The sequence below is a fragment of the Anomalospiza imberbis genome, chromosome 5 (assembly GCF_031753505.1).
Source record: "Anomalospiza imberbis isolate Cuckoo-Finch-1a 21T00152 chromosome 5, ASM3175350v1, whole genome shotgun sequence".
In the NCBI taxonomy this organism is placed as follows: domain Eukaryota; kingdom Metazoa; phylum Chordata; class Aves; order Passeriformes; family Viduidae; genus Anomalospiza; species Anomalospiza imberbis.
The window spans coordinates 21,448,847-21,474,964 of NC_089685.1; the positions used below are offsets into that span (position 1 = coordinate 21,448,847).

The 26,118-nt window shown below is 39.8% G+C and overlaps 2 protein-coding genes across 2 annotated transcripts; one reads left to right on the forward strand and one right to left on the reverse strand.

Annotated features, from left to right (window-relative positions):
* Window positions 1-11,102: 11,102 nt before the first annotated feature.
* ASB15 (ankyrin repeat and SOCS box containing 15) lies at window positions 11,103-19,950 on the reverse strand. The gene is given in 9 exon segments (XM_068191295.1): window positions 11,103-11,323; window positions 11,326-11,364; window positions 11,367-11,730; window positions 12,093-12,255; window positions 12,831-13,008; window positions 13,011-13,097; window positions 13,100-13,138; window positions 13,551-13,729; window positions 19,841-19,950. Coding segments are annotated over 9 exon segments (1,380 nt in total).
* NDUFA5 (NADH:ubiquinone oxidoreductase subunit A5) lies at window positions 19,921-24,172 on the forward strand. The gene is made up of 5 exons (XM_068189847.1): window positions 19,921-20,023; window positions 20,988-21,032; window positions 22,495-22,611; window positions 23,327-23,392; window positions 23,950-24,172. The coding sequence occupies exons 1-5, from the start codon at window positions 19,949-19,951 to the stop codon at window positions 24,049-24,051; spliced, it is 405 nt and encodes a 134-aa protein (XP_068045948.1). The 5' UTR covers window positions 19,921-19,948; the 3' UTR covers window positions 24,052-24,172.
* The last annotated feature ends 1,946 nt before the right edge of the window (window positions 24,173-26,118 follow it).

Consider the following 26,118-nt stretch of genomic DNA (forward strand, 5'->3'; position numbering starts at 1 on the left):
GCTTACGACAATGCATGAAGGGATGAAAGCATGCTCCGTTTTAAGCATCAGACGTCAGCTAGACATCTGAACAGCAAGAATGTCCCAACACTAATGTTTGCAAGTCCCTTAAAGAGGGGGATTATTGACACACTGGCCATGGCCATATTTAGAGCAGGCAGCCAGTGGGAGAATACCAGCCTCGCAGACGGGGGGGCGGCACCAAATAAAACCCCAGGCGCACTTACACTGGCATCGTGTCCACATTGCAGTAGGGAAAGAACAATGAAAATCCATTTAATCCTGAGCTGTCACAGGGCTGGAAATAAAACACCCTCGCCGTTGTTCAGTGGACTTCCTCTCACAGTTTTCTAGTGGAATGCTGTTATCCCACCAAGGTGTTTGCAGGAGGTTGGGGTCGGTGGAAAGGCAGCTAAGGGGAGGAGGTCGGCATGCCAGCAGCTGTGGGGAGCACTGCTCCCGCAGTGTCACACATTGCTTGTAGCAAATCACACAACTGAATTTTTTATTAATTCCCTTATTTTTTCTAGGACTGTCAGAGTGAGAATCAGCTGTTCATGTCCATTTGGAGCACCTGTGAGATTTTTTTTTCACATGGAGAATTGTGGTGTGCTGGGGGAAAAGGAGAGTCACCCAGAGATTTAAGGGTAACAAGCCCTGGGTGGGCTGGGGGGCTGCGCCTTCATCACTTCTGACGGGCCGAGCGACTGAAGGCCTCTAGTGGCTATTCTTTCAATAGCTGTTGCTCGCTGTCACTGACTGATGTGCATCTGGAGAGAGCCTTCAAGTCTTTATTCTAAATGAACAGCTACATTATATTTTCTTCTAATAGATTATATATTATTTTATTTTTAATGACAGTCATCTTTCAGTAAGAAGAATTACCAAAAAAAAGTGTAAACTTTGTGCTGTTTATTGTTTGTTTTTCTGATGTGGTTTTTTTGGGTTTTTTTTGTTTGTTTGTTTTTGTTTTTCTTTTTTTCTTTCTTTTTTTCTATTTAGCAGTGAATGATGGTGAACTAGCAATATCTTCTGAAACATGCTGGCCATCAATATCTGTCAACCTGTGTTGTGAGAGAGAGTGAGGGAGAGGAAGAGAGAAGGTTTTGGTACATGGAAGTAGGAACACATCTATAACAACACATATCAACCTTCTTAAATGACAACACACAGTGTGTTTTAGACAGTCAAGCCAATATTAAATAGAAATGCAAGTAAACATAATTTGAAGTATTGTTCTTTTCTAACATAATCTCTTTGGTCATTATGGATTGGACACCTGAACTGAGGTATGATGTTTAGCCAAATTGCTCATTTAGTTTCATTATTATGCATACAGCTTTACTGATAGTAGAGAGATGAGATTATCAAATCTTTATGAAAATCATGCTCAAAGAAATTGTATTTTTCTTTTGATAATTTGTCTATATGAACCTCATGCAGTTTACTTGATCAAGAAATGGTATGAAAGCTTATAACCTTAGTCTTTCCTAACCTACAAAATACATTAATAAAGCAGACATAAGAATATTGTAGTACACCTTAATAAAAATAAATATTTGCAGCTCATTTACATTGACAGAATCTTTGGATAAAATAAAAAGGAGGCAGATACTTGGCTTATAGAGCTACAGGTGTTACCTTCACCCTTATACCTTCATGGTGTTAGGTCTCATGATGGGCCAAGTACACACAGACAGGTCAGTGCATCTATAGGAGTTCTGTTCACTCTTTCAGCTGCACCTGCAGAATGAAGCCTGGGCCAAATTCTGAAAAATGTGAAAGACTACGAAAATATAGCAAGTTCCTTTTTTTTTTAATTTGGCATTATCAATGCTTTTTATAGAGCTGACATAGGCTTTAATTATCTGTATATAGTTGCACTCCAAGCAATTTTATTTCTTTAATATGTCTAGGACAAAGGCTCACATTGTTATCATTGGAATTAGCCAGAGAAGCAGCACAGTAAAGTTATATTTCTCGAGTGCGTTTTTGCTGACAACATTTTGTTGCAAACATTTTTTTGATGGAGTTGGGAAATGTGAACTGGACAGATTTTCTGTTGGAAAATGCTGATTGAAACTAAAATGCTTTTAGAAATATGCTATATTTTATTAGTGCAATGTACAACACTGATATGTAAAGTATTAAAAGCAAAAATAAGCTGTTAAAAATTAAATCTAGTCAAATATACTGTTTCCAGAAAAAAGCTCAGCTTTCTGCTCTTCCTTTTTTTGTCAGGTACAACAAAATTTGTAAGTCTTTCAATTTTCCTGAGCTGAGAGTCCATTATACAAAGTACAAACATATAGATACCTGAATTGTCTATTTGAAGTTTTCTATGTATAAACCAAATTTTCCAAACTCAAAGAAATTTTTGAAAAAGCAGCATGTATCATTAATTTTTAAAATAATATTCCAAAGGAATAATAAATAACATGAATATTACCTTCAATGCTACTCCCAACATTGAGCCAGTGGTGATATTTTTTCTACACAAAATGCCAATGATGTCCATTCTAGCCATGAGATAATTTAAAAATGTTACTAATGATGGACAAGGTACTTTCTTGTACATTTCTCCCCTGAAGCAGGGGGAAAATTGGCAGTCAGATGAGATTATGAGAGGTTTGTGTCCCTTCTTGATCCTATATGGCACTCATGGTATTTTAGGACCTATTCTTTACAGGGAAATGGCCAAAGTGAAGAGCCACAAACACTTTCTAGAACAATTTAAATAAAAATAATAAGGCTGTAGCACGTGGCAAATTACACATAGAGGAAAAAAAAGATGCTAAAACTGTAAAGACAAGTACTGACAGGTCAGAAAATGTGGGAATAGTGTTTGTTGTTGCCTCCTGATGAGCACTGAAACATAGTCCTTAATTCCATAGTTCTGTAACCATATACTTTGATCCTAGACACAAGTGCTCAGAACCTTTATTTGTTTTCATTCCATGGGAAAGATTACATACATCTAATAGCCTTTCAGCATTTTCTTTTGCCCCTGTTCTTCAGCATAGTAAAGCTAGCAATCATCTTAATTGTCCTGAAATTACCCACTAATTTGGAATTTTGGATTCCCTTTCTGGCAGTATTTGGCATTATGCAAGCGTTTCAGCTGATCAGGGTTCAGTTCCTGTGGGCATCAGCCATGGCTGAAGCTTCCCACCCTTAGAACATTCCACATCATAGGTTCCAACTTCCAAGAGGAACTCAGAGCAGACAGGAGTGATTGTGTTTTCCTGTTATTAGCATTCTTACCTGAAATATTTTGTTCCTGCTTCATAGTCTCCTTTCTCAGGTAGTATACATGCTCTGATTTCTGAAAAACACCAAGCAAAAAACCCAGAAGACTGAGCAAACTGTTCTATCTCCCTGGCTGTGTTCTCAATAACACCATTATAAACAGCTTAGGAGGAGTCCATTGTGTGCCAGAGAGGTGGCACAGGGAACTTCCTTGCATCACAGGAGGCAGTGAGTAGAGCATGAACCATAGGTAGTACAGGAGGGCAGATTTATAGTGGCTACATTGACTGCTGTTTAGGATGAATCCTCCAATTAGACATTAGGAAAAATCTCTTCACAGAAGGGGTTGTTAAGTATTGGAACAGGTGTCCATAGCTGAGTCACCGTCCCTGCATGTATTGAAAATATGTGTAGATGTGGCATTTAGGAACACAGTTTAGTTGTGGTCTTAGCAGTGTTAGGTTAACATGGGAACTTGATGACCTAAAAGATCTTTGTGATGACTTGATGAAGAGCTTTGCCAACTCCTAACAGAAAACCCAAACTCACATCCCTAATGCCCTGCTGAAATCCTGTATGCAGGGAATTAACCATTTCACCAATATGTCATGAGAACCCATCTCTCATTCAACAGAATTATTAAAAGGTTTGTTCACTTCAGAACCTGAGCTGGGAGAAAATGAGAACTGGAAGCATCCATTTTATAGGAGGAGGATTCACTCTATCATTGCAGCCCTTGGCACCCAGGGCTCCTGGCTTTCAGCAGCTAGAGTTCAGACAAGACTTTCCATCTTTCCTAACCTGGTGGAAAGATCATTTATTGTCTTGGTTTTACAAGAGGAAACCCTTCTAAGTGTCCTTTTTGCCTTTCCAAGCAATTAACTACTTCAATCAGCAGCCAAGGGAACTCTGTTCCACTTCTCACGTTTCTACACTTGGGGCACATTGGCTCAATTGCTTAAAGGCCCTGAGCAGCATGTGGCAGGTGGTGCTCACCCCTCAGCAGGACAAAGCCCACAGTTAAATGTGTGTTTCCACTCAGATGAGTGCAGGGAAAACTACAGGCAGGCAAAGAAAGGGCTGTACAACCTTGTCCTCAGGCGCAGGACAGTGGCTATTTTAGTCCCAGCTCCCGAGGACAGCCTGTCACACAGATGCGTTGGCTCATACTGAGCTCGGTCCCACACTGCAGGAACAGCTCCAATTGCCATAGAGCACATTAAAAACAATGCATCACAGCACGCTGGGCTTTCCCCACGTCTCCTGCTGCCCGTCTGCAGTGCTGCTTGCTCCTGCCTCCCACTACCACTTTTCCAACCCTCATTCCTCAACCAACTCGTGCTGTCCACACAAGCAGACCCTGAGGCACCAGCCTCTGATTTCCCTCTTCATGCCTTATTGCCGCTGTGCTGCCTTCTCCATCCCTGGTCCTGCAGGCCCCCTGCTCCTGCTTTCTCTGCAAGCCCCTCACTGTTCTCAGCCACCTCCACAGCCTGTTTGCTGACCTCTTCTTCTTACTCCTCGCACGTCTCCTCTGTCCTGCCCTTGTGTTCCTCACTTCCTGCTCTCCCCCTCCTACTAGAGCAATATATATATATATATATATGTCTCAGTTTTTGTATGCTGTGTGTACAGGCCCAGGTTGAATGCAGAATTCAAACCATCCTGGAGAGACACAGGGTCAAGCAGCCTGGCAAGTACACAAGACCACGAGGCAGACTGATGGGACAAGCTGCAGCTCTTTCCCTCGGGAGACTCGCATAACTTGTGAAAATCGTGCACACGGTACTGTGCCTGAAAAGGATGTGTCATCACCTACATTTAACAGTGGTATCAGCAAAGCAAATGGGATAAAGCATGCGCCGAAGGCATTTGAAGAAACAATTTTTCAGCTGCTTTTCTCAATGCCAGATGATTCTGTTTTTCACTCCATCTCTCTGGGTGATGCTGTAAACAGGGAGTCGCACAGAAGAAAAAGATGTTTTCTGTCATACATGCTGGGGGAACACAAAATGGGGTAAGTGCAAACATGACCCTGATTCAAAACCAGTCTTTGCTTGGGAATCAGATTCAGCATTCTACCTCAATGACAGATTTTTCCCACAGATTCCTTGCAACACACCCTAGGCTACCAGAGGGCAGATTCCAGGTCCAGTCTGTAGTTTAACAGCTCGGACCATTACAAAGAGTAATCAGCTTTCACTCAAAAACATGTGCATGTGGGCTGCCTTATTTCTCAGATCAGTTTTGAAAACAGCTTTCTCAACAGTTGCTGGGGACATAATTATGTACCATATACCAGCAAGCCACAGAGCAACCACTAATCTAATGTATTTCAATGGTGGGGGTGTTTGCCTTGCTTTACTTAACAAGACAGAAGGGTAAGAGGGAGTGAAGTGAATGGGCTCTGATAATGCTGCTGATGAGAAGATAGTATGGATGCATCCAGGAAGGGGAGTCAGGTAAACCTGACTGCAGGGAAGGACTGGGGGTAAAAATACATGAGTGCAAATAAGAACATTTCTAAACTAGCAAATTTCTCAGCCTTTAATGAAAAGAAAGAAATCTCACTGCCCACATGTCACAGGCACCTTTGTGCATGGATCCTGGTGGTCTATTTTATTACACAGAGAGGATGCCGCTTGGTGCCAAAGATGCAGCAGACTTGGGGTTTATTGCTCTTTTTGCCTACCTGAATCACACTAAAATAAGGAAGACATTGGGGAAAAATAAATCTTATTGAATAAATGTCATTCCCATTCCCAGTTTTCTTCCTACACAGCCAATACTTTTTAATCATCTCATGTCAGTACAACGTCATGTTCTGTATTAACAGCATCAGATGAACCTGCTTATCTTTGACAGCACAAACTATTCCTGCCAGGGTTTTGCCCAAAGCAAGTGCTTCTTCACATCTCTGCAGACTGGCCATTTCCTCATTTCTGCCACACCAAAAAGATAAACTGCTTTGTACACAAGGATGGTCTTAATGCTCTTGCTTTCACATAGCTGCTCCTATTCCTCAGGAAGAATCTCAGTCTGCTTTACAAACACTGCCAACAGATTTACAAAGTATATATAGAAATCGTTTCACTTGCTACTGATGTACAGACATAGGGTGACCACAGCAGCTGTTTGGAATTACATCGCAATATTGCTCAACAGGTTTGGAAAGGAAGTAGAGGCCACTGTATTGCAAAGAAAGTAACAGAGGAACTGCTGAATGCACAAAAAATGTGGGGTTTGGAAGGACAATTTCAGTGGGATGCAGTTAGCCTACTACTTTTTAAAAAAATGAAGCCTAATAAAATAGGTAAAATTTACCAATTTATGGTAGTATTTGCAAATACACTGTAACATGTGTGTCCATATCAGGTAGTTATTAAATTATAAGTGATTATGAAAACTGCATGGATTTCATCCTTTGTTAATATCAGACTCCCAGACAATTCTCCCAAACCTACGGTTTGTCATCCAGTTTTAAAAATTACTCTATTTCTTTATACACAGAGAGCAAAACAGGTAGTTGCTATATTTAGCATTTCCTTTGTCACTTTTTTTTAACAGTGTGTGTTTATGAAGATTTTTTTTTTAAGGAGATGCCAGCAATATAAACAAGTCATATACTTCACAGGGAAATAATAGCAGCAGTACTAACCAGGCAAATTCTCTACTCTCTTTAATTACATCGGGGGTTTGTTTTGGTTTTATTTTTTGTTAGTCCATATTAATGTTAACAGGAGACCTGGGAATATCTACCAAGCACAGTACACATGGACAAATGGCAATGGGTTCGCCCAATTAGATGTAGAGATTTCTACTGAAAATTTTAATTTTGAAAATTAAATGTAAATACATTGAACATATCACGAGAGCTCCACTGTTATATCATTCTTATAACTACTAACCATTTGCTAATGTATTTTTGTAGCTTTGCAGGAGAACCCCAGTGCCCCAGCCATTCCTCATAAGACTTATGTTCCAGCCCCTGGAAGTGATGGAAAAACAAAAGAGATAAGACCCGTTCTACAGTGATAAGTCAAAACAAATTTATGTCCATGCAAGCCATAGCCAAACCATGGATATTTTAGTAGGGTTTTTTTCTGCCCCAAGTAAGGCTCACAAAAAAATCCCTTTACCTTACCCCAAGGTAGACACAAAAGAGCCTGTGACTTCGTGACTGTGTTTTTCCATGTGTGACTCGTGTACTGATGGCAGTAGTCTGAGAAAGGGCAGCTCAGGCACTTGGAGCCCATGCCAGAACACAGATTGCTGCAGTAAAATTGCTGCTCACCTCCCACCTCAGCCTTACCCCTGCCTTGATACCCAGAACAAGCTCTGCCGTGCCAGCTCCCAAAATTAGATGGTAGTCAGTGCATGGAGTTTTATAGATGACCTGAACACAACATTATGGCTTCTACAGGGAATAGCTTATCATAAACAGGACTCATGGCTATGGCTTTCTCCCTCCTGCACTGAGCTCTGAAAACACTCACAGCTACAAAGTCCATCCCATGGGTGCTGAAAAGGCTAAAGGCTGATGTAACCACTGTTGAATGTCTGGCTCCTTGGAGAGCTCACAGCCTGGTGCAGCTGCTTGTGTCAGATTTTATGAGAAACAGAAACCAAATTATACCCCTGATTTCAAACATTGTCCCCAAATCGATAGGAGTCCCTATCCCACAGCATGCCTGATTCAGTGCCAGGGCATTTAATTACTCGTAGACAACATCCCCCCGGGGGTGGGCATGCCATGGAATTGGGTTGCGGTGGAACAGCCTGTGAGACACACCCAAATAGTCAAGAAAATTAAATGCTAGGGTTGCAAGGGTTCAATCACAGTACAAGTAGGGAAAATAAAAAGGTTTTTTTCCTACCAGTTTATTCTTCCAGTTGGGGATGAAGCCTTTGTGTCTTTTCACACAACCACCAGCTCTGGCCCAGTTAGATTTCCTGCTTCTACCACCACATAGTCAAACCCATAGAAGTAGCATGAAATGGTGCAGCTGCAAAATATGGGAGTCAAAAGAGTTGTGTTCAATTCCTAGCTGTGCCATAAACCTGATCTGGGGAAAACATCTCCCTTTCCATGACTATCTCACCTCATATTTCATTTAAAATAAAGTTTTGCTTCTCTCTCCATTCAGTTCACAGATGCCTTGAAAATATGAAAGATATTTTCTCATATTGCTGTACTTGCTTTAGTGTTGAGAAGGGTGGATGGGTGGGAGGGGAGGGAAGCGAGGGTGGACAGAAGTCTTCAATAAATAAACAACTTCAATGGTGAAGGACAGAAAAGCTTTAAACCAGTATCACTCCACCTCCTATAACAGGCAACCAAACAAAAAAAGGGCCTGGTCATACTTATTAAAAGGTAAACACAACCAGTACCATGTCTTTTTAGCTTACCTAGTGATATTCAAAGGTCTAGTTCATGGTATTTTAAACACTTGGGGCAATGTCCAGTGCTACATCTGAATGCTTTGATGCTGCAGGCAATGTAACTACTGCCTGATGCTTGTATGAAGTCCTAAATATAAACCTTTGCCCGTGAACTAAAATTACTAATGGAATTTGGCTCTAGCCACAGAAAGGGTTTTAAATCTCCTGTCTAAAGCCTTATTTGATCATGTTTCCTTTGCTGGTTGCAGTATACTGTATCAGATATGCAATTACCCAGATTCTTGCATTGTGATCACTGTATTAATTAAAACTACCACAATTTAAGATTTATTATGATTAAGCCCATAATTCTGAATAAGAATTTCCACAAAGAAATACCAGTTTATAGGTTAAGAAGCATACATGTATTTATCCTGTTATGTCCAAGAGGTATTAGCCAGTGGAGCCTTGACTTGCAGTCAGCTGTGCTGGGTTCACTGGGCACTCTGTGCTCAGGCCATGCCTGCAGTCACCAGTCACCTGGGGCATCCTTCTGTCAGGGGCCTGGCTCAGATACCAGATGTCTAGAAATTTTTCGAAAGTGACTAAATTATTATTTTTCATCCTGGTCAAAATTTCTGGCAAAAAACTCCAGAATTTATGTCTCAGAAAGCTACATGAATAGTAGCCCTACAGAGAGCAGAAGGAGGAATTAAACCTTCTGTTAAACCTTCGTGTTCCAGACCAGTAATTTTCACTTTTTCCATTTGCTCCCAGTGAATCTGTCATGAAGAAGGACACACAAAAAACTGATATAGCTGCCTTGGGAAGTGGAATTTACATCTCTGACTCAAAAGTTAGGTCTTACACGACTATAACATTCAGCAAATAAGGAGAAATTCTAAAAGACATGGAGAGTCAATTTAGGGGACAGGGAAGAAGCATACTGGAGCTGAGTTTTGGTTTGTGTGAATATGTGTGTGATAACCACATATCTCTCAAATAACAGGATGCTCTGAGTTGTTGTGGCTGCCCCATCCCTGGAAGTGTTCAAGGCCAAGTTGGAGACAGCTTTGAGGAACTTGCTCTAAAGGAAAGTGTCCCCAACTATGGTAGGGGAGTTGGAACTAAAGGAACTTTAAGGTCCCTTCCAACACAATCATTTGATAATTGTGAGTTTAGCTAAATGGATTATGCCCTGTGTAATCCTGATATCCACTAACTGAAGTATCTTAGTTGGGAGAGTCTGCATTTTTTTCTTTCCTCAAGATGGAAGGGATGGTAGAAAAACAAAGGAAGTAATCACAAATAATTTCTAATAAAATATCTTTAAATTTATTATGTCAGATTTTTTTTTCTCTAAATGTGCAGAAACATAGTGTGCAGTGCATGACAACATGACTGACGGTGAGTCTTTTCAAGAAATGATCTGCCAAAACTCTGAAGAAACCAAAATTAAAGTTATAATATTTCTTAACCAAGGGGAGATGCTTCTTGATTTCCTGCTTTGCCCATCAAAATCTACTCTTTGTTTAAAAGAGCCTACTTAAAGTCCCTTAAATTTTGCCAAGCCTTGAAACATACACACACCAAAGGTGTACCAGGGAGCAAACACTTTGCAAAAATACCTAAAAATAATAATTTAGATGTTTGAAGAATTTTACATAGGACCATGATCTTTAACGTACAAAGTATGCTACAACACTTTAGATGATTGTGACCTGATATAAGCAATTAAAATTTCCTATAATAAATCATAACATTATTAATTGGAAGTTAGATATTTGTCCAATCTGTGGTATCTCTGTTCATTTTTTCTGTGTTTCTATGAAAAACTGAATTCTTGTGCTTAGAGGCACATAATCTGTGAAATCTACAAAAAATACAAGCCACTTTTCCAGCTAAATGTCTCAGTCATGGAACAGCAATAAACTCACAGAACTGAAACAGAGAATACATCAAGCCATAATTTCAAAATCTGTGCAGATAAATGCCAAAGAACACATTTTGAAATAATTACAGAAGACAATTTAAACAAAGTCCTAGCAATGGCCTTCAACAGTCAAACTGATACCCAGGTAGGTTACTTTAAAAGCCATTTTCTTCCATCTTTAACCTTTGTGAACTCTCAATTTATGCAAACAGGCTTGAAGGAAAAAAAAAAAAAGCTGTAATCTGTGGTACTGTTTTGTTCAACAGAAATATTTCTTTGGAAACATATTTACTCCACTAGTTAGGAAAGGAACAGAAATTCCAGAATCCTTCCTCATGATTTCTTAAAATTTCCTTTCCAAACCTCTAATAAATTAATGCAAATATAAAACCACATCACCACCATATGTACATCATTTTCTGTACCTCAGAGAGTAAAATAAGAAATGGCTATTTTATTTTTAGAGTGTTTTCAAAAAAGGATTTCGACAGTATGTTAATTTTAATTCAACACTAGTAACCAGAGGGTTTAAATCTGGCTAATGCAAAGAGCAAAGTGAAGAGAAGCAAGGCAGGTATGTATTTCTTAGTTTATTATTTACTGAAGAAGTAGTCCAACTGGGAATAGGCTTGAGCTCTGGAGCTGGCCACACATAAGAATTTCCAAAGATACCCTGACACATAAAGTCCAAACACATCTCCACATTATATCCATGACTGAGCAACAGCCTCAGCATAATGTCACCATTCAAAGAATACCAAATGCACTGGGGAAATGCGTATCATTAAGCAACAAAATTAGCAGTTGACATCTGCTCCATAAGATAGGAATAGCTTTACAATTCCATGGCTGTCAGCTCTCACTGCTACGAGAACACAGTTTAAAGGATCCTTGTTTGGATTTGCTCCTGCTTTGAGCAATATTTTGATGCAAAGAATTTCATTATTGTAAACAGCACAACAAAGTGCAGTCTCTCTTCTGTCATCATAAGTATTTCAAGTTATGTGTTCAGACAAGAGAGTGTTGACATCCAAACCCTTTTCGATGACAAGCTCTAGACACTGGTTCTGGCTGTCTACAGCAGAATAAACAGTGCTTGACCCACTTTTCTGGATTAAAGTTTGGGAGGTGGTTGCAATGAGATACTTCCTGCCCCTAAAAAACAGTCAACAAAACTAGGCAGGTGTAACTTCCTTACAGGAAGAAAATAACCATCATCCATCTACGTTCTTAGTTACCACCTAGATATCTTACAAAAGATCAAAACACAGAAACATCAGTTTTGAACACTGTCAAATAAGATGTGTTTAAGTTGGTTCAGTGATTTTCACTTAATTCTAAGGAGCATGTTTTACATTTTTCTTTGTTTATGCTAAAACTAAAAGTTAATTCAATCTAATCTAACACAGGTACTTCTGAAATAGAAATGTACATAAATATACATTTGCAAGTTTACTATAGACATCTTTGATGTAAACTTGTGCCACGCTGTTTCTTAGAGAAAATGTAAAGTCCAAGCTCATACTCAGAGGTAGTGCCCCTCATAAGCCACTTTGTGTATGGGAAGCAGTCCTGCCTCCCCACTTCCTCCATATTTCAAACACAGACCTATGCAGTCTAGACTACGTCCTTCAGCTGTTTGAAACAATACTGGTACACGATCATCTGCTAAGGCCTTGACATCTCCATCTCAAAGGAGGATAAAGAACTTATATTTATATCCAAAGTGATTTATAGATCATCATAAAAACAAACCCAGAGTACTTTCCTCCTTATTTTCAGATATATTTAAGTAAAAACTTTACTAAAGCACAGAATATTTTTGTGGCAATATATAAAACTCAAAATCAAAAAAAGAGGTGTACAGACACAAGTTCAAGTGCTCACCTGAGCAGGCTCTGCTTTGACTGAGTATTACAACTGAGGATTTTCAAACCAACATATTTCAAATATACTTCATTAATTAATACCAATATAATTCCATATGTGAGGGAGGGCTGGAGCGGAGTAAAGAGAAACACAGAAAGGCAAGAAGAACAAGTATAGCAATCTCTCCTTGACTGAAATGGATTGCTTTCAACTCTGCCACTCCTCTCACATTCATTAAAGAAACATGTAAGCATCACTCCAGTCCAGCAGAAACACTCACGTATGCTTCCTTTCCTTCGAGCTAATTTCCTCTTTTTTTCCTGAAAGACCTCACCATTCAGGCATGTGTATGTATGCCAGTGCAGAGGTGAATTTCCCCTTTCCTGACTATATATCATTATGATTTATATGCTCCAGCACATCACAGTGACCACATTCAGCCGTAACCCCTAATGGTGTTACTCAATATGTGTCCTTAATGTTCACATTTCCATAATTCTTCAGAATGTCAACAATGTCTTTGCATTTCTGTTTTGCAGCTTCTTGCACTGATGACCAATAAGTTTCTCCTTGTAATTTATGGTCTTGGGATAAACACCCTTTTTCAGGATCATTTGCACATTTTCCACAAAGCCAGTTTTTGCTGCCAAAGTTAGTGCTGTTTTCCATTGCATGTTTTTTATTGCCACATTGATTCATAAGTTGCTAGAGGTAAGAAAGTGAAAAAAGATAAAACAAAATAAAGCACAAGCCTGTTAATACACACGCATATATCAGAAATCCTTAAATGCTAAGTTTTTATTTAAAGTATTTGTAATTATGTTAACCTAACCAGTACTGCCACACTGAATACCGAATAGTAATTTTTGCTTTGTTTGTAAGCTTCTGAACAAAATGTTAAAAAATGATCTAATTTATTTGCTGATATAAACTGACAGAACTTTTCCAAAACCCAAAAATTTGCTGGAACATTTTAACAACATAAGCAAGATGCTTATGTCCATGGAGGACTTGGTCATACTTCTTTTAGTTAACAATTCTAGCCTGTTGGTGTCTTCATTATTCTATGTTTCTTTGTTGCTCTCCTTATCTTATGGGATATTTTAACTTTTCCTGCCATCAAAAGTGACTTCAAATACTTGTGGAATTGGCCGAACTGCAACGTCATGCAGTGGAAACCACTGTCTTTGATCAGTTTCCTTTAAAGCATATGTCAGGTTCTTGAAGCCTAGATACTTGACCTTACAAACTTGAACAGAAAAACGTGATGCAGTTGAAAAAATAACATGCCAAAAGCTCAGATTTGCAAAGGGACTACTTTATTTTATTTTAGGTTGTGTTTTTTGCTTTGTTTTGTTTTCTGTTTGTTTGTTTTGTTTTGTTTTCATCCCTGGACACCTTACTTCATGGATGTTATAATTTTCCTATTGTTCTCACTAGGTGATACAATAAAATGGTCTCATCTCATGTTATTAATTCCCTCTTTTAGTGGTCCTTAATATGTTAAAACCCCCCAAAACCAACCCCAAACACTTACACATATTGTTTTATCTTTATAGTGCCAAAGCACAGTCTATTAAAGAAGATAAAGGACTTTGGACTCAGCACTGTTTCTGCAGTCGTGAAGTTTAATGGACATTCACATGAGTTTGGTACACAAGGTCGGGCGATGGTCAAGCCACGCCAGCTATTATTTTCAAGGTGTGAGAGTCATTGAAATGCTCAGTGGATTAGTAACAGAGTATGCCAAACCTTTTAACTATAGTCATCAACTTAAATTCAGTCTGTTCATATCACCAGCTGTAACTGTGGCTTATGTTCACTATGCTTTTTCCTCATGATATCACATCAACCAACCATCTTACGAGTAAATTCTCATTATAACTGGAAGGTCAGGAGTTTTGCTCTTTACAACATCTTCTAGGTTTTTGAACTGTAAAATGCCATCTTTATATGTTGTAAAACACACAGAAAGACAAAAGCTTTAAGTTAATATATGCTGTACCTACCTAGGTTTTTCCAAATCAGCTTTGGGTTTTGATAGTTTCTCTGTTTGACTAAATCTAAGTGGCTTAACGCATTTGTCCTGTTGAATCTTTTTTATATTTTTAAACTACTACTCCCACAGTTTGTGCAGTCGTGTGCTTTTTCTACCACACTGAACACTTATCATCCTCAAAATGTTGCACAATTATTACACAATTATACTAAGTCCCTGTTGTATGTTTGTCACAGAAACATCATGGTTCTAGTCATCCTGCAAATAGACAAGGAACATTGGAACTGCTATTTGGAAGAAATCATCTGAAACTTATTTTCAAGGGGAAGTGTTAATCAGCTTTCTCTTCAGACTAGTTTCTGCATTGCTCTTGTAAGCAGAAAGTCACTCAAAGTACCGTATTATAATCCCAATATTATAATCCCATCCACAAATACCTTACTAGTTAGTGAATTATGATAAAGCTTGCAAACCAAAATTAAATTAGTAAGGGCTTACATTTAGATTGACTCAGAAACTAAAGGTCTCTTGGATTCAGATTCCCACATAATACAGTTTGTCACCTCTTTCAATGTGCACTGGAATCATGGCCTGGGTTTTTAACTGCAAGGAAAGAAATCTGAAGGAAGATGTTAACAACCTCTACTTCAATCCCATTTTCTCTGATGGAAAAAATATACAACTTGGGTCTTGAGTGCCATCTCTGAACACCAAAAAAAAAAGGAGTCCAAGAATAATAAAAGAATATTCACAAATACATTTTCATTTGGGGCTTAGAAAAACAGACCTTTATGTTGTTCATAAAGGACAAGCTTTTCTGAAGGTTCTCTGTCCCTTCCTATTGTGTCCATAGTCAAGGTTTCAGCGTAACAGGCCAAAAGAAGATTTAACATGGAAGTTAGACTGATGTGGACACGTGTACCACTCTCCCTCATCTCTTGTGGGCAATGCACTCTATTGGCAGGCAGAAGAATTCAGAGGCAAGGTTCTTTTACACATTTTTCCTCTCATTTTCATTAACGTTTCTCAAATTCTGATGGCACCTTAAAGCTTCCATAATTTAACTCACAAATACACTCTTGTTATGAACATTCACAAACCTTGTAGAGAGCAAAGATAAAATCTCTCCTGCGCTAGCAGTTTCAGAAGTATACATCAATGAACATAACTACAACCTCAACCTGCCATCAGCTAAAAGGAAAGTACATTTTAGACCACATTAATATCTTGTTGGCAGCTAAAAGGTGCTCCTAAGGAAACAGTTAATTTACATAAGATAATCTATTAAGGAAAAATATGTAATATTCATAATCTCATTTCCTCCACAATTGCTTCAAGACAAAAGTTACCTTTCCCCTTTTCACACCTTTCATTTTGAAAACCCTCCAGTTGAAGATTTTATACCATTGATAAAACTTTTTTTTAATTAATCAAGTGGATCCCTATTGGATCCACATGGATGGACCTTCATGCCCTGCCAGCCTTACTGAAGTTGCTGTCCTTAGGGAAGTTGAGAATTATTATATTCCATCATATTATATTTACTCCAGAGCCTGAACCAAAAAGGTTCCTGAAGATTTACACAGGTCTTAGATCAGACCCTCACATTGCAAACTCTCTGAAACAAAAAGTAAGTTTAGTGTATTAAAAAACCTTTTTAGCAATGCTCACATGTGGTCTACTCCTGCCAGATGATCAATACGCTCCCAAGATCAGTGTTTCCAGGAAGAGTTAAGAATATTACACACGACAGATTTTTAGTAATAAAATAATTTTATTTTAATTAGAATGTATGTCCTTTTTACAACTCCTTTGTCTCCAAAAGATCAGAGGAATAAATCAGTTTAGAGGCCACCACAGAAAATTCTCTCTGGTTATGCAGACACTCTCCTGTTTTGCTATACTCCCCTGAGTGATTTCACCACAGGCATCATATAGCTCTTGAAAATGAACTTAACCAGAAAGGTCTTAGCTGAACAGTGTTTCAGAATTGCTGTGTGTACTATTTTCAAATGATCTTATGCTACAAAAATTCACATATTGTAAAATGAGAAAGTTGGTTAGTAGCAAGCAACTGTGATAGGGCAGAGTAAGAGTAAGGCAAAGAGCTCCCCACAGCAGAAGAGCTGGACACGCTGCCAAGGGTCTACACACGCTCCAAGAGCCTGATTTGCTATATCACTGCTGGTAATACACTGTGCTGAGGTGACAAGGTCTGACCAAAGCATGGATGTTCCACAAGGGTCACAGGGGAACAAAACAGCACGGCTGATACACTGAGCAGCAACAGAAACATCGCTGCTCCATTACGTGATGTGGCAATGAAAAGGCTAAAAAGCTCAGCAGGAAAATCTTCTTTCATTCACCCTTGGCAGTTTCTCAATTGCCAGACCCACACACTAGATCACTGGAAACAATTGCAAACCCTTACTCTAAATGACTTTTAGATTTTTATGTTGCAAAGAATATTTCCCTTGAACAGCATTTTGAGTAGCCTGATATTTTTCTGATATTTTTTATATTCATACCTGAAAAACTACACATTACTTCTTGATTTTTTACTTAGAAAAATGTTTTTCTCTCTAAATTACTGGTTTTTCATTAGAAAAAATATGAAATACATGCTAATCATGGAAGTTGCATCTTTCCTTACAAAGTAGTGTATCACGCATTTATTGCTTTTAAACACATAAAGTTGTCTGAGAGTTAATGTTATTCTAATTTCTTATCCTTAAAATAAACTAGACAATCTTAGCTTTACTCTATAAATAGAAGGCCCTTAGACTTGCACAAAGGTTATTCATAGCAATAAAATAATTACTAGCAGTCTAAATTTGGAATCAGTCTCTTAAGTATTATGTTTTTAAACTACTTCTCTGTTAGTTTAATTGGGGAGCATACCACAGTCTCACCATTTCAACCCACTATCTTGCCAGTGCTACTCTGGGGCCTGAATTTTGAACAGCCAGGAACAGTGCCCTGCAAGCTGAGGTGTCCTGTGATACTTCTAAAATTAAATACGCAGTTGCTAGATAAATTAAGGTCTGACCTTGTACAACTGTAACATAAGCAGACTCGACCCTCAGGAAAGTATTACACATGACTTCTCTAAAATCTCATCAAATGTAACACTAGGTCTGGGGATATAAGATTATCTGTGTCCCCATTGGTTAAACAACTCCCATTAAGAAAATTAATTATTTGTCAATTATTCTCAAGCACTATGTTAATAACATATGGGAACATATTTACATAAATCACAACAAATTTGAGAAGGTTTAGCCTTTAACTAATTGCAGATCCCACCATATTACCTCACCGAACACTAATCTCTCTCTCTGAGGCTGACAAGATGCAAAACTTTAATAGATTCAATGACAGACAATTCCAGTACTTATTTAACTAGTTTAATAACTTGAAGCTGGACAAAGAAGCAGGAAGCATGGCACCACAGACAGCAGTGATGAAAGTACTGAACAACCCCAGAGTAAGATCAAGAACAGCAGTATCCAGCAAGCTAAACCCAAGCATGGGATGAGGAAGAAGCTGGAAACATTGCTGATTCAAAACCTGTGCTGTTCTGCTTTTAACCAATTAGTCACCATTTTTACCATAATGAACAGACAATAAGGGTACACAAAAAACTGAAAAAAACCCCAAACTTCTATCTTGTCTTTACTTGTTCTAATGAAATTAAATTTTACAGTGAACACCTCCATGACTTTCAACTCACTTGCATTTACCGAATCATAGAAGTGTAAGCTTAACTTAAGCTTAAGGAGCTACATGCATTTCAATCTTTGAATGCGAGGTCAACAAAAACATCCAGTGATGAAAAATAATATTCACTGCAACTTCTTTGGCCAGTGCAACCTAACTAAAGGTGGCGCACCCCTAAAAAACCCCAGTATAACAGAAGCAGACAGAAACAATGCTGAGATCCTGCTCTGCTGCTGGCTGTATGATGACATGAACAGACATATATTCTCATCTAATTAAAAAATTTAAAATATGCATTTATAATAAAGAACAAAACTGTTGCAATTATTTACTTTCAGTTCTTTTATGTAACCAGGACACCATCAGAATTAGTACATATCCACATTACAAACACGATACTGTTTTTATTTTCAGATATTTTTTAATAATATTATGCATTGTGCATGAAGTGCCTGATTCCAGTATACATAATTACTAGATATAAAGCCATCAATTATGTTTCATGCAAAATAAATTAGCTGTTGTTGTACATATACCACATCACATGGCAATTTGAGATATAATACCATGAGATAAACTCATTGGTGAGACAAACATGGGACAAAGAGCTACAGCAAGGCCTTCTTAGGTTACCTACACACTGAATAGTAACACATAGGGTAATAGTCCTAACAGAACCCCTAGTGTAAAACAAATATTAAATAAACTGTGAAATGCTATGTGGGTGGTTTGGGGTTTTTTGTTTGTTTTCAAAGTCAGGAACTTGTTGACTGTACACTGATAATACTTTGTAGGTTTCAGCTTTGCTGTATTTTAAAATAAATCATGTATTGAAATGGGATTTGCCCAGTTTGGAAAATTTCCCACGTACCACTTTGAGACTGATTTCACGGAGATTTTCCTCAACAGGGCCGTTTTTCACTGTGTTAGGATGTGGCAAGGAGTCCTACGTGCTTAGGCTGTGTGAACAGTCGCTCAGAACTACTGCTGGAACGATGCTAACCGCGTTAAAAGATCGCCAGGCGCAGAACCGTTTGTGCTGTGGTCTGTTAGTGCCATCGGGACATGGATTATCTGGTTGGACCATCAGAGAGAAGGGGAAAATACAGGGCAGGTCCAGTAAAAAGAAAGGCAGAAACTTCTGAAGACTGTCATTTTGGACAGAGAAAGAATCTCAGTACCTAGGAAAGAAACTCCAGCTCTTTCCGATGCAATTGCAAAGAACCCAGGCGTGGGGAAGCACAAGCCCTGAATACTGATATAAACTGTATTAGCCACTTTGCTTCAGTTGCAGATTGGGGGAAGTGCTTGTTTTATCAAAGGACTGGCTTCTAGGGAGAAATCAGACACTCTGAAACTCAGCTGGTGGAGTTTGCTGACCAGCTATGAAAAGAGGAGCTCAAGAGCCGGACAACGGAATTAAAAGAACGAGTTGTGCAGAATAAGACACAAACATACAACATTTTTATTATAAAATATTACTACGCAAAACTCACCCCTGAAGTTAGCAACTGAGCATAAGACTTAACAGAGGGACAAGTGAATCTTCAAATGAACATCACGTTCCCCTCTTACCAAAAATTTAAACTGTCTTTTCATTGCTCTTTTGTCCCATTGTCTATCTCAAGGTCCTTAACTGAGTTCCCTATTTTCTGCCTAGCTCTGTTTTAGGGCGTTTTTTGCTTTACGAAGCGATCCCAGGGGCGGACGGAGCCGCTCGGAGCAGGCGGCACCGCCGCAGCCTCTCCCCACAGCGGCCGCGGCGCACGCGCACTGCTGCCGCCCCCCGGCCGCGCATGCGCAGCCCGCCGCCCTCCGCTGCGTCCTCTGAGGGCGCCGCGAGCGCGGCCATGGCGGGGGCGCTGAGGAAGGTGAGGCGCCGCCGAGGGCCTTGAGCCGCGTCCTGCTCCTGCGCGGGGTCGGCCTTTCTGGGGGAGGGCAAGGAGTGCCGGAGCCGTGGGGTGAGAGCGAGCGGCCGCTCTGCGAGGGAGAGGCCAAGGGCAGCGCAGGGCCTGGGTCATCTCCCTGGCAGCCGGGGCGGCGGGCCCGCGGTGTGGGGCGGCTGGAGCCGGGGGCACCGGAGCTGCCCCAGCAAGCTGCTTGGTGCGCATCAGGCACAGCATCGCCAGCCGGTCGAAGGAAGGAATTGTCCCGCTCTGCACTGCACTGAGGCGGCCTCGCCTGGAGTGTTCTGATCACTGTGATCTGAGAAAGATACTAAGCTATTAGAGAGCATCCAAAGGAGAGCAAGGGAGATGTTAAAGGGCTTGTAGGGGAAGGCCTCTGAGGAGCGGCTGAGGTCATTGGTCTGTTCAGCCTGGAGGAGAGGAGGCTGAGGGGAGACTTCATTGTAGTTGCAGCTTTCTCATGAGAACGGGAGGGGCAGGCACTGATCTCTGTGGTGACCAGTGACAGAACTCGAGGGAATGGCCTGAAGTCCTGTCAGGGAGGTTTAGATTGGATATTAGAAAAAGGTTATCCACCCGGAGGGTGTTTGGGCACTGGAACAGCTCCTCGGGGCAGTGGTCACAGCACCAGCCTGACAGAGCTCAAGAAGCGTTTGGACAGTGCTCTCAGGCACAGGGTGTGACTCCTGGAGATGGTGCTGTGCAGGGCAGGAGCTGGAGTGGATGATCCTTGTGAGTCCCTTCCAGCTCAGGTTATTTTATGATCCTGATTCTGGTAAGGTGAGCTGCTCCCTCTTGGAGCACTGGGACTCTGGAATAATGGGCATATGGCAGGAGGCAGGGCTGCTGTCACAGAATGGTCACTGTCAGGTGTATATTGAGTTAAAAATGCTTAGGTGTGTTAAGTATGTTTATGCTCTCTCTGCAGACCACTGGACTTGTAGGATTGGCTGTAGTCGAGAACCCTCATGAGGTACGTAACACGTCTCATTCTGTAGTTATGGAAACTCTCAGTGAGCTCTAAGGTTTTTGTGATGTGTTTGCATGTGTAGGTATGCACTATATCTTAATCTGGTGCCAGCTTAATGAAATAATTAAAATTGTCCACTGTGATAAAGGTTTAATGCATGTCATTGTAAGTTATTTTACACATGTACTTTTTTGTGGCATGCACCGATTTCAAAATCCTCTCTAGTGTAAGTATCTTTATGAACCAATATTTGATTTCTTTCATCGGTAATGCCAAAACAAAGAACTCTTTAAATTCAGTTCTTCATAAATATAATTCCTGCTTCTCAGGCAAAAAGATTTTTGCTGCTTTGCTGTGTACTCATATATTGAAATAACTTATACTAAAGGGATAGCCTAGTCTTAGATGCCCTGGGATGGCAAGCAGTGCTGAGGTTGGAATACTCCAGTGGTACTTGGAAACTGCATGAGTTGGTTCTCATAGCAATATATGGCCTTATTTTTACCTCCTCAGGCTGAGTAGTGTAAATATGTTTGTCACATCATGCTTATTCAGGAGGCATTAGCTTTGAAAGAACTTCAGCAATTTTTTTTAAGTTCTCCACTTTGAAATTTCTTATTATACAGCAATTATATTTTAAAAATGCTTTTGACTCCAATACTTAAGAATGCTGTAAAAAAGAACCCTTGAAAAAATCACTACCGTTTGGTAGAAGTTATTTTAGCTCAGTCTAGAGCCTTGTCAGACACTTTCTGGATGAACTTAGTACATTTTAGTCTTTTCAGCAACTTAAAGCTAAGAGTAAAGTACTGGACAGCAGTTTAGTTGAAGTTCAGATTCTTTGCCAATCTTCTTTTTGTTTCCTGTTTTTTCTTCCGTGTACTTCTTTTAGTATTCTGCTTCTATTTCTTATTGTTCCTATAGGACATCCATTCCTTGTCAGGTAGATACAATTAGCCAGTACAAAAGTGTGAATTTACTCACCACAATGTGTCCTTAATCCCTGCATTTAAATCCAGCAATAAAAGTTTCAGGTTTAATTTAAATCTGTCTGTTACTCAGACCTTTGCACCAGCATGAAGAAAAGTGACAAAAACCCCTCCATTATAATCTCTTTTTAACTTCCTCAGGTAAATTTTCAGTATCTGATGGGTTAGATGTGAATTTGCCTTTTTTTTTCTTTTTTTTTTAAGACCATTTTACGGCCTTTACTGTTTAATTTTGCATCAAGTGTGTTCAGATTGCAATTGTCTTTGTTTTTTCATTTTTGTTTTCTTTGAGGAATGTGACAGTCCCTGCTTTACCCAAGATGGAGTTCAGTGGCTCAGACTTAACTATTGGTTGATCTTACACTTCTGGATTGAATACCATATTTTGTGTATATATATAATAGCTCGGTAGGTTTGGTGGGACAAGTTAAATAACTGCAGTTGTGTATTTTAACCATGTCTTGTGATCACTTCAGCGCCTGCGAATACTGTACACAAAAATCCTTGGTGTCCTGGAAAACATTCCCAAAGATGCAGCTTACAGGAAATACACTGAGCAGATTGTAAATGAGCGATTTGATTTGGTGAAAAAGGTAAGTACAGTGCTATTTCATTAATGCTGCACATAAAAAAAATTCGTAGGATGAGAAAAGTGATTTTTGGAGTGCCTGGCTCTTAGGTGCACATGTAACTTCAGGTATCAATTCAGAAACAATTGAAGTATCAAGGTTTATTTTTTCCTATTGACTGGGATATTTTGATGGCATATAAAAAAGAATTGTTAATTTCCTGCTGATGTTTTGTGAAAATTAGTAGCAAACATAGGTTTTTTTTAAAGATTCATAGAAAAGTGGTAATTTTCACACACTTTCACAAAAAAAAGTATGTGCTCTTGCCAGAGTAGTATCTTAGCACAATCCTTGCCTTCAATATTTAAGACCACTTTTTGTTACATTAAACTCTGCAATACTGTTATTGTGTATTTAAGGTGATAATTGAAAGCTTGCATATAATTATATAAAAATCTAAGAACAAGACTATTTTCCAAGATAAAAACGAAAGCCTTTATCTGCTAATATTTCTTTGGATTCAGTATATAGCATTCATTCTTTGTATTTATCATTGAGTATTTGATGTTTGCTTCTCAGTAACAAATGAGTGTGAGATTTCTTTGATAATGTAAAATTATATAAGCCAGCTGATTCTGAGAAAGACTGGAGTGTGATCTGGTTAAATTACTGTTTTCATGCTTTTCATGGGCTTTCTACTTTCACTAAAACATTTTATTGTATGTATTTGAACACACAGGAGTCTGATGTGCAGAAACTACAGGACAAACTGAATAATGGTCAGATAGAAGAAATCATTGTACAGGTAAAGAGGGGAAATCTGAGATGAAGTACAAATGTAGCAGTGTTTTTTAGTGCTCCTTGGGCTGAGCTTTTGTTCAGAAAATTGTAAGTTTTGTGTATCTTCCTTTGCTGCAAAACAGTCAAACAGAAGCAGAACCCCTGAAAACAAACTGTCATGTAGTGGTGGGATGGCCTTGCTAAAACATAACAAATGAACAGCTGTTTCTTGCATTATGCTTACAGACATGCATGTATACCTACATTGCTTCTTACAGGGTCTAAATCAGTGAAAAGGGCAGAAGAGGATTGAATAATATTGGGGCTAATCCAAACTGAGTGGAAAACATTATCAAGTTATCATTGTCTCTCTGAAGAGAACGTCTATTTGGGTATTTAGGGGTGATGGGATTTTTTTTTTAAAAAACAACCAGTTCCTTTGATATTTATAGGTGAAATTTTTGGTAGTCTGTGACCATGATAGATAGTGACATCACTGAGGTAATTAACTGACATAGAGGTAATTTAATATTTTGGTAATTGTATAAAATTTAAGACTTTGTGTATGGTGTTTATTAACAGGCTGAAAATGAGCTGTTGCTGGCAAGAAAAATGATACAGTGGAAACCATGGGAGCCTCTAGTTGAAGAACCTCCTTCTAATCAGTGGAGATGGCCAATATAATTTTCAAAATGGTGTAACCTCTTGAAAGTAAAAAGAAAAAAATAATTATTAATCTATTGTTACTGACAGTTGTCTTTAAATTAAAGATAATCACTTCATTAAAATATATTTTGTCCACTTACATTTAACAATCTAAAGGCTGTTGCCAATTTCTTGCAAAAATGGTTTAAAGAAAATTCTTTCTGGCATTCCTACAACCTTTCATTTATTTAATTTTTTGCATTTTATATTAATGGTATTTGCCTTATGCCGAGTTATTTTTATTATATGTATTTGTATGTTAAAAATACAGACATTATAGGCCACTTATAATCAAAATCCAAGTTGCAGAAAAGTATGATGATTTTGTCCCACCTTTGGTTGTGTATTTTTGCTACCCCTGACAGGGTCTTAATGGCCATACAGATACTGCAATGAGGGATCTAATGCTTCCCAAAAAGAACAGGATTTTAGGTTTCAGCTGAATCCCTGTCCTGAACGGGCTGACCCTACTGCCCACATAACTAAACACAATTTCTGGCTTGTGGGAGGTACTGGGAAGATGGGAGATATGAGGGGGAGAAAGAAGACTGCTACTCAAATTTATGGCAGCAGGTTTCTTGTTAACAGGTAGGTTACCATCATTAGCATAACACCTTGTGGCACAAACCTTAGTATTGGGATCTTAAAGAATTGTGTAGACATGTATTGGTGAATTGTTGATTCACATCTCGAGTGTTAAGTGTTGCAGTAAATGGGGTGACATCAGGCTGGCTACTGGTCACCAGTTGGGTGCCACAGGGCTCCATCTTAGGCCCAGTGCTCTTCAATATCTTCATTAACAACTTAGATGTAGGACAGGAAGGGATACTCAGTAAATTTGCTAATGACGCTACTTTGGGAGGAGCTGTTGGCTCCCTCAAAGGCAGAGAGGCCTTGCAGAGAGACCTCAGCAGATTACAGAGATGGGCCGTCACCATCTGAAGTTAGAGACACAAGTGCTGGATTCTGCACCTGGGATGGGGCAACCCTGGATGTAGCAACAGACCGAGGAATGATACACTGGAAAGCAGTGCTGCAGAAAGAGACCTGGGGGTCCTGGTGGATGGCAAGCTGAACATGAGTCAGCAGTGCCCTGGCAGCCAGGAGTGCCAACCCTGGCCTGGGATGCATGAGGCACAGCGTCGCCAGCCGGGCAAGGGAGGGGATTGTCCTGCTCTGCACTGAGCTGGGGCGGCCTCACCTCACGTGCTGGGGGCTGGTTTGGGCACCACAAAAAAGATAAAGAACTTTTAGATAGTGTCCAAAGGAAGGTAAGGAAGCTGGTGAAGGGCCTTGAGGGGCAGCCATATGAGGAGTGGCTGAGGTCAGTGGACAGGCTGTGGCCTGTTCAGTCTGGAGCAGTGGAGACTCAGGGGAGACCTCATTGTGGTCGTCAACATTCTCACAAGGGGAAGCGGAAGAGCAGGGGCTCATGTCTGGTGACCAGCGACAGGACCCAAGGGAACAGCACGAAGCTGTATCACAAGGGGTCTAGGTTTGCTATTAGGAAATGTTTTTCAACCACAGGGTGGTTGAGCACTGAGATTAGCTCAGTTGGTTAAAGCAGGGGCTAATCACACCAGGGTGTGGGTTCACTCCCTGGATGGGCCATTCATTTAAGAGTTGGATTGATGGTACCTTGCAGGTCCCTTCCAATTCAGAATATTCTGTGATCTGGCAACTCAGGATATTCTGTTGTAACGAGCGTGGATCTCCAGGACGGTTTGGATGGATGAGAGATCTCTGAAGTCAGGTCTTAGAAAATGTGGTTTATTAAAAGGGGGAAAGGCCCTGCTTGGAGTTGCCAGGCGCAACTCGTGGCAGGCCCAGGGGGAGAGGGAGAGAGAGAGAGAGAGAGGGAGCAAGGGTTCCAGGTGAGGGTCCCAGGGGAAGGTCCAAGAGAGCGTCCGGTCCCTCGGGCACACCTTATCAGGGGGCTTCAAGGTGGGCTGGAACAGGGCTTGGGCCAATGGGGTCACAGATACCTGATACTGCAGGGGAGGGTCACAGGTGTGGGATGAACCAGACATTGGGGGTGAGACAGAG

What these genes read in the sequence shown, in the direction of transcription:
- NDUFA5 (XM_068189847.1), top strand. Translation starts at nt 19,949, where the DNA reads ATGCGCAGCCCGCCGCCCTCCGCTGCGTCCTCTGAGGGCGCCGCGAGC. An exon ending in TGGCGGGGGCGCTGAGGAAG is followed by an intron (nt 20,024 to 20,987) that starts GTGAGGCGCCGC and finishes CTCTCTCTGCAG; the next exon opens with ACCACTGGACTTGTAGGATT. An exon ending in GATTTGATTTGGTGAAAAAG is followed by an intron (nt 22,612 to 23,326) that starts GTAAGTACAGTG and finishes TTGAACACACAG; the next exon opens with GAGTCTGATGTGCAGAAACT.